The 8,571-nt window shown below is 31.9% G+C and overlaps 1 protein-coding gene across 1 annotated transcript; it reads left to right on the top strand.

Moving 5' to 3' along the window:
- The first annotated feature begins 355 nt into the window (after window positions 1-355).
- On the top strand, window positions 356-7,900 carry LOC106876931 (actin-5-like). Its single transcript, XM_089343169.1, has 2 exons — window positions 356-632; window positions 6,116-7,900. Exons 1-2 carry the CDS (start codon window positions 519-521, stop codon window positions 7,130-7,132), a joined length of 1,131 nt encoding a protein of 376 aa, XP_089199295.1. The 5' UTR covers window positions 356-518; the 3' UTR covers window positions 7,133-7,900.
- Window positions 7,901-8,571: the final 671 nt, after the last annotated feature.

The following is an 8,571-nucleotide window of genomic DNA, read 5'->3' as shown; positions in this document are numbered from 1 at the left end:
TATGTTGAGGCCGAAATACTCTCACAATTCACTGGTCCCACTCCCGTGCTATACATCCTGGGCCTGGAGGTAGAGGCAATCCCTTAGGCCTTTGTAAACCATTCAAGTTTAGTGTGATTTGTGCAATAAATGTTCTCCATGGAGTCATAAAATTTTGCAAAAACGATAGGACCAGAAAAAGAATTCTCTTACCCGGAAGAATTATTTGCTCTGAAATATTTATATATCACATAAATGACTCAGTGGTTCACAATAACATTTTTGAATATAATAATTGAATAGAATAAATAAATATGTGTTTTGTAAAAAGTAAAATTTATTGGCCAGATCAGTAGAGCATGAAAACCTATATACACGACTATCATATCAGATTTTCACTCACTTTTCTACCTTCATTAAGTACCAGTGGCTTAATCCAGTGCAGGGACATATTCCATAAACAACACTGTTAACAACTCAAACATTTACATTTATATATTTTTGCCAAGAATATTCTATCCGACTTAAAAAACACAAACATGGTTGCTTCTATTGTCATTGATAATGGATCATATACATGTAAAGCTGGTTTTGGAGGTGAATATGAAGACAGAGAAGTGTTTCTTTCAGTTGTTAGTCATCCTAGAAACAAGGTATGTTGACTTCATGTACATATATTACAATGAAAAATGTGGGCATATGCATGTTAATATTCTTAAGTTATTACACCTGGAAAAGTACAGAACAGGATTTCTAAAGTAGAATTCACCTAAATTCCTCTAATTTCCTCTAAAGGAAACTAAAAAGTACTTAAAGCTAAAATTCTATTGTACTTAAAATATTGCAGCTGAGAATGACTTTTTAAAATTTACTATATTTTATTAAGACAAAAATTATAATAGCATTACTGGTTTTTTCCAAAAATAAGCCCATCTGATTTTAAGCTTATGGGTTTATATTCAGAAATTCATTATATGCAAAAATATTCAGTACTAAAAAAGTATTGTGTTAAAAACTGGCGAAAAAAGGAAATTAACATCTGAAATCAAGTACAGAAATCCTATGCTAATTATATTAAAAAAACTTTTTTAAACTATTGGGGGCAAATGTGCCAAACCAAAACATTTTGTTTTGTGTAAAAATTTTGTTTTTGTTTAGTTGATATGATAGAACTCATCAAGATGAGTGCTGTGGTGCTAATCTTTCAAAATATATTCAAAATGAAAAAAGTTATTATATAATTTATATAACAGGCGCAGGAGTGGCTGTGTGGTAAGTAGCTTGCTTACCAACCACATGGTTCCGGGTTCAGTCCCACTGCGTGGCATCTTGGGCAAGTGTCTTCTAAGATAGCCTCAGGCCGACCAAAGCCTTGTGAGCGGATTTGGTAGATGGAAACTGAAAGAAGCCCATCGTATATATATATATATATATATATATATATATATATATATATATATGTATGTATGTGTGTGTGTGTATATGTTTCTGTGTCTGTGTTTGTCTCCCCACCATCGCTTGACAACTGATGCTGGTGTGTTTACGTCCCCGTAACTTAGCGGTTCGGCAAAAGGGACCGATACAATAAGTACTAGGCTTTACAAAGAATAAGTCCTGGGGTCGATTTGCTCGACTAAAGGCAGTGCTCCAGCATGGCCGCAGTCAAATGACTGAAACAAGTAAAAGAGTAAAAGAATATAAGCTAAATGTGCCAAAAGTACGAAAACAATTTTCAAATGATATTATTACTTATTACAATACAGAGATGACAAGCTAGCAGAGTTAACACACAGGGAGAAAGCTTCGTGGTATTTCGTCTGTCTTTTCATTCTGAGTTCAAACTCCACCAATGTCATCTTTGCCTTTTATCTTTACGGTATTCAATAAAATGAGTGTCATCTGAGCACTGAGGTCGACGTAATCAGCTTCTTTCCCCTCAGGATTTGATGGTCTTCTGCCAAAATTGGAAACCAATATTGCAAAATGTTTGATTCAGTTCAGTATTTAGGTATCTTGCAAAGATCTACCTCATATTCATAGAATGCACCATATTGTAATAAATATTATACACGCACAGCAGTGTGTGAATAACATTCTTAAGGTCAGCATTTACTCACTGGTGACCACTTCTAGGCTTTGTCACTAATTCAGTTTTTTTACCAAATTTTATGATGTTTGTACATTTTTAGATTGGTCACCTCCTAAGTTACATTTTCAGCTACAAAATTTGAAATTTGGTTTTGCAGAAAAAAAGTTGAGATTTCAAATATGTGAGGTAAAAAATGGAAGAATAATGCCTGAAATCAACTTCGGAGATATACACGCGATACTGAATGCATACTTTAGTAAATACACACATGCACACACACACACGCTCACGCTCACGCGCACGCGCACGCACACACACACATACACATACATACTTATTGCAGAAAAGTGTTACTGAGGTTTATTAAAGTTTAATCATTTTCACCCAATCAGGATTTAGAAGCTGCCATTTTCTGCATGATAGTTGTCTATCACAAAATGAAAGCAAAATCATTATATGAGGGGGAATTAAAAAAAAAAAACAAAAGCAAAGCATTACGACGACCAAAGTTGTAAGAACTTCTGAAATTTTAATAAGTTTTTTTGTTTGCTTTTAAACTTTAATTCAATATTAATTAATATTAAGAGTAGCAGAATTTAGATTATTATTTCTTAGGGTAAATTGACAAGGCTTTTGATTTCAGATAGTAGGATTGTTTTTGTTTTTTCAGGCAAGTTGACAAGAACAGTAGTTGAATAGTAGGCTTTATTTTTATTTTGCATGAATTTTGACTAACAAACTAACTTTGCCCTAACAAGGGTGGGTGGCTCCTCCTGCCTTATGGTGGATGCATAAGGTATTTTTACAATTTTAAAAATTTTATATTAGTCATGGCTTTACTATTCATATGATCAGATTCTCTTCTTATTATATAGTTGATATATTCTCATAGCTCTTCTTACTATATATATATATATATATATAGCTCATTTATTTCTTGATTTCATTATAAAATTACTATTAAATTAGTATTCACTATTATATAGTAAATTATTTTTCATAATGAATTTTTACACTTACTTTTTTGGCACATTTGTATTATGCACTTTGTTTCAATATAAGAATTTTATATACAGTTAAGATACAGAGTCTAATATTTTTTACAATTATAATTAACTTGGATAGATTCCTGTCATTGAGATCTATCATATAAACTAAAATAAAAATAAATTTATTTTAAAAAAAAACAATCATTTGGACTCAAAGTTGATTTCAGGCATTATCCTCCTATTCGTGACCTCAAACCAATTTTAAACTTCTTTACCTCAAAATGTAGCTTATGATGTGACCAATCTAAAACTGTAAACATCATCTAATTTGGTTAACAACTGAGTTAGTGACAAAGCCTAGAAGTGGTAGCAAGAACATTATTCACACACTACCACGTGTGAATGATATCTATATATCTGTCTATGAGTGTATGTGTGTAAATGTATAAATATATACATAAAATATATACAAGGTATTTTCATCAGGGTGACTCAAACTAATAGGTATGGTATGTACTCTGAATTCTCCAATCGGTATGCCACTAAATGAAATAAATCCACAGATTTACTACATTCATTCATGGATTTACCTCAAGAACACATATTTAAATTGAACTTTAATTGGATTTCTCCTTTTTTAGACTATAATAATAATACTATTTTTATTATTATTATTATTATTATTATTCAGGTCACTACCTGGAATCGAACTCGGAATCTTGGGGTTAGTAACTTGCACACTTAACCACTATGCCATATGCCTGTGGGCATATAATAACACTATTATAATGATATTAATATAACTTGATTAATGTCCCTCCACTGGTATATTTGTCTATCCACTTCCTCTCCAACGACGGAATACTCAGCCCATGGAATCCTCATTTCACACTAAGTTCCAATAACTGGGATATTCTGGAAACAGCTGTTAGAGACTATATATACCTTTATTATATCATACCATTATACAGCTAGATTAAATATCCGTGTCAAGTCTGGCCAAACTGTTTGCGTCTTCATTTGTTTTAATCTGTAAGTATATACATACAGAGATGTACTTGCATAGCAAGTGACTGGATTTGAGATTGTATACTGAAACAAAAACAATTGCAGCATGGAAGACGTTTGTAAGCCATTTAAGAGTACACAAAGATTTCCAGAACTTCACTGTCTCTTATTCAAGAGTATCCTCTTTGATACTTATACATCTGTTCATTTTTCAATTCATTTTTTGTAGACTTTGCTGACAAAATTTTACACCATTAGGCTTCCACATCTTTAGCACATGATAATTTGCTCTGTTGGGAGAAATTTATTTTCATCTGCTAGCTTATTATGCCAGTCACCAAGAGGTAACTGTTTGATGTGAATGTTGTTCGTGTGTCTATTTTAACTTTGTGTTGTGATATGAGTGCAGCTTCTATGATTAATATTCTTTTATGTGAGGAATTTTATTGATTGTGCGAGCATTATCTTTCATAATTTTTCTAAGTATGTTTTGTAGTGTTTTATATAGAATTATGCTGTAAATGCATAGTGAGCCATCAAGAAAGTGTTGTTCAAGTATGTCCAAAGATGTGAAGTCCTGAAGGTGGTCATTAATAGTTTGGGTTTACATACTTGTGACTAAGATTTGTGGCTTTGGGTTCATATTGTATATTATTAATTTTAGTTTATGGTCCCTTGTGATGCATTTTGTGTTGTGTTTTATAAAGCTTTTGATTATGCATTCATCTGTTTGTTACTTATGCATTTGATTTTTATAATAAATTTTATGTTTGATTTGTGTATGTTCATTGGATGTATTCTTTGATGTATTTGTTACTATTCTTCTCTACCTCAGTCTACTACTCTCTTGGAATAGACATTGTGAATTTCTTTCTCTTGTGCCTCATTTGTGGACAAGAACCTAAATGTACTTAAAGATATTGATTTTACAACTGACATAGTTTGTCTGGACATTCACCCTTTCCATGTAGGTATACGTATTTGTTAGATTCTTTTCTGTTTACAGAGGTCATGTATCTTCTCATTTCAATTTGTATGTTTTCCAATGAGCTTGAAATTTTGAAAGTTAAACTTTAGTACTGAATTTATTTCTAACTTTTCTTTTAGTTTCTGACAATACTTTAATGTATCCATTATCACTACTATATCATCTACTTAGCTAGTATATCATCTAAATATACAATGTATTTATGTTTTTGGTATTATTCTGTTCTCTCTAGTGGATAGGTAGAATGCTGCAAACACCAGTCCTAAGGGGGAACCCATGGTTACTCCATCTTCTTTGTTTAAATTATATTGTAAGCAGCATAAATATACTCCAGTTGTACACATCATCACTAGTATTTTTTTATAGGTTTGTTGTTATAACAGCTGTCTTCATATTTTTCAGTGCTTAAAAAAAATTCTATCAATATTTGCCTGTGAAATCATTGTTTTTCTCTTCTCAGATCTTAAATAAATTGTATATTTTATATCCTTAATTTAAAAAAATATTGGTTTCTAAAATTAGCAGAAGACTCAATTTTTAGAGAGGAGGAACTAAATTAAATCACTTCACATCTTGGTATTTCCTTTTTATTGAACTCAGAGATGTAAAATGCACACTTGAATTTTGGTGTAATTTGAACTCAGAACATATAGGTTCATGACTAATTACCATTTTGACTGATGCTGTTATATACTTGTGATAACTATTGTGAGATTTAATGCTCTAGATACAGTTTCAGTTACCCAAGAAATATCGGTTTTCAAATTTTGGCACTAAGCTAGCAATTCTTAAGGGGGGGGGGGGGTAAATCAATTTACATTGAATGCAGTATGCAACTGGTATCTATTTTATCGACCCCGAAAAGATGAAAGGCAAAGTCGACCTTGGTGGAATTTGAATTCAGAACACAAGAACACTCTTATTTTAAATGTTTAACAGATAGATATTATAGGGATAATTACCAAAATCCTAAAATTTATCTAATTCTTTCAATAATTGCTAATATGTCAAAATCTTTAACTCAAATTTCCATGAATCTTATCGTTATTTATTGCATTTCAGGCTGGAATGGAAGACAATTGCCACTATATTGGAAATCAAACTGTACGTCACAAAATGTTGCTTGATCGGAATCATCCAATTAAACATGGTCTTATTGAAAATTGGGATGATATGGAGAAGATCTGGCATCATACATTCAAAGAGTTGAACGTTGCAGCCGAAGCCTATGCTGTCTTGTTGACTGAGTCTGTTGGTAACTCTGAAGAAAACAGAGAGAAAATGGTTGAAATTATGTTCGATGGGTTTGGCGTTCGTGCAGTAATGTTGGCTAATCAAGCTGCTTTGTCCCTCTTTGATTCTGGCCGTGTGACGGGTATCTCTGTGAATGTAGGCCATGGTATCACCCAAGTTGTCCCTGTCTATGAAGCTTCAACTATAACAGAAGCTACTGTCCATCAGAATACTGCTGGTCTTGACTTGAGAGATTACCTTAGAAGGATCTTGACTGAACGTGGCTACATGTATGGTGACTCAGTGTCAGGGAACAAAATATTAGATGACATCAAAGAGGAGCTCTGCTATGTTGCTCTAAACTTTGAACAGGAAATGGAGGCTGCAGCCTCTTCTTCGGCTTTGGAAAGGGGATATATATTGCCTGATAAACAAGAGATCACCATCGGCAACGAACGATTTCGAGTCCCAGAAGCTATGTTCCAGCCAGGTTATATTGGTAAGGATGTTGCTGTTCATGAAATGACTTTTAACTCAATCATGAAATGTGATAAGGAAATCCGGAAAGACCTTTTTGCCAACATTGTGTTGTCCGGTGGTTCAACAATGTTCCCAGGTTTTGTTGAATGTATGCAAAAGAAAATCAGTGCCTTGGCACCACCTGACACAGAGGTTAATATCATTGCTCTACCAGAACGTAAATACTCTCCATGGATTGGTGGTTCTAGATTGGCTAGTAGGCCTCCCACTGATGATCTATGGATTACAAAAGAAGAATATAAAGAATCTGGCTCATCTCATGTCTGTAAGAAACATATACATAAAATGGAAAATTTGTGTTCTTAATAAGTGTATGTATGTATGTATCTCTCTCTCTCTCTCTATATATATATATATATATAATATATATATATATATATATATATATATATATATATATATATATATATATATATATATATATATACTGAGGGTGATAAATTGAATATTAATTTCAATTTCAAACCAGTGGTCTAGCATATAAAAAAATCTGATAATTCAGAAAAAATTGTATTACATGCATATAAGAAGGGATGATCACTAGGTGGACATCCAATATGCTAGAAAGAGGTCATCAACGACATATATATATGGGAGAATTTACGAAAAAAACAACAGATGAAGACAGGTGGTGTAAACAACAAATGGATGTATTAGTTTAACGCTTGGGAATAGAGAAAGTCTTTAACGTTTTGAGCTATGCTCTTCAACTGAAAGGAACACAGAAAGAAATAAGGAGAAAAACAAGGAGAAAAAAAATGAGAAAAAAAATTTAAATGTAGTGGTCAGCGATCTATCATGGCGAATGCCAGACAGAAGGTGTGTGTGTATATATATATATGTATATATATATATATATATATATATATATATATACACGGTCACTACTACTACTACAACCAACAAAAAATGCTCCCACGTGGACTATGTTGACACCAGTAAGGAACAATTACGAACTTTTCATTTGATTTCATTTTTTTAAATATGTATTTTTGATAAGGTTCGTTTTTTCAAGAACCAAAACATGTTAAAAATATCTCTGACAAAATTATAAATTAAAATTCATTTTTTATATATTGGCGTTTTCAAACTTCTTTTTTATAAATATATATATATATATATATATATATATATATATATATATACACACACACACACACATACATACACACCCACATACATATATATCTATATATACATACATATATATATAAAATTCAAAATTCAATAGAGTATTAGAATACAGCTTGCTATAACAGAGCTATCACTGTAAAGCCACAAATTACTGTTATTAATGGTAATGTAATGTTGCACTAAACTGCCATGTAAGCATAAAATTTGACTAAAAATTACTTTTTATGTGATCTGAACTTTAATAAAGAACTTTAAAAAAATACTGGTCTGTTGTATTTGATGAATCTTTGACAATGCTTTATCATAACAGCCTGACTGTAATGACTAAAGAGTGAGTGAGTGAGTGAGTAAGTGTATTGTGTGTGTGTGAGAGAGAGAGAGATAAAGAGAGTGTTGGTTGGTAAATAAATATAAAACAATTTGCGACTCAATAAATGAGTGCTATAATCACTAATCCAATAAATAGAATTATATTCCCCTTTAACCATTTCAATATGATCCTACCTGAAACCACCCTGGTATTAAATTGATTTTAATTAATATCCAATTTTTTACCCTACTGTTTTAATTTTAATTAATCATAACCACGTTCTCAAAGTTGGTATATTCGA

This window comes from Octopus bimaculoides, chromosome 27 (genome assembly GCF_046866305.1).
Source record: "Octopus bimaculoides isolate indiv1 chromosome 27, ASM4686630v1, whole genome shotgun sequence".
In the NCBI taxonomy this organism is placed as follows: Eukaryota; Metazoa; Mollusca; class Cephalopoda; order Octopoda; family Octopodidae; genus Octopus; species Octopus bimaculoides.
This window is presented reverse-complemented; position numbering and strand designations above follow the sequence as displayed.

Coding starts and splice junctions, on each gene's coding strand:
- LOC106876931 (XM_089343169.1), top strand. CDS start 519: ATGGTTGCTTCTATTGTCATTGATAATGGATCATATACATGTAAAGCT. Junction 633..6,115: donor TTAGTCATCCTAGAAACAAG/GTATGTTGACTT, acceptor ATTGCATTTCAG/GCTGGAATGGAAGACAATTG.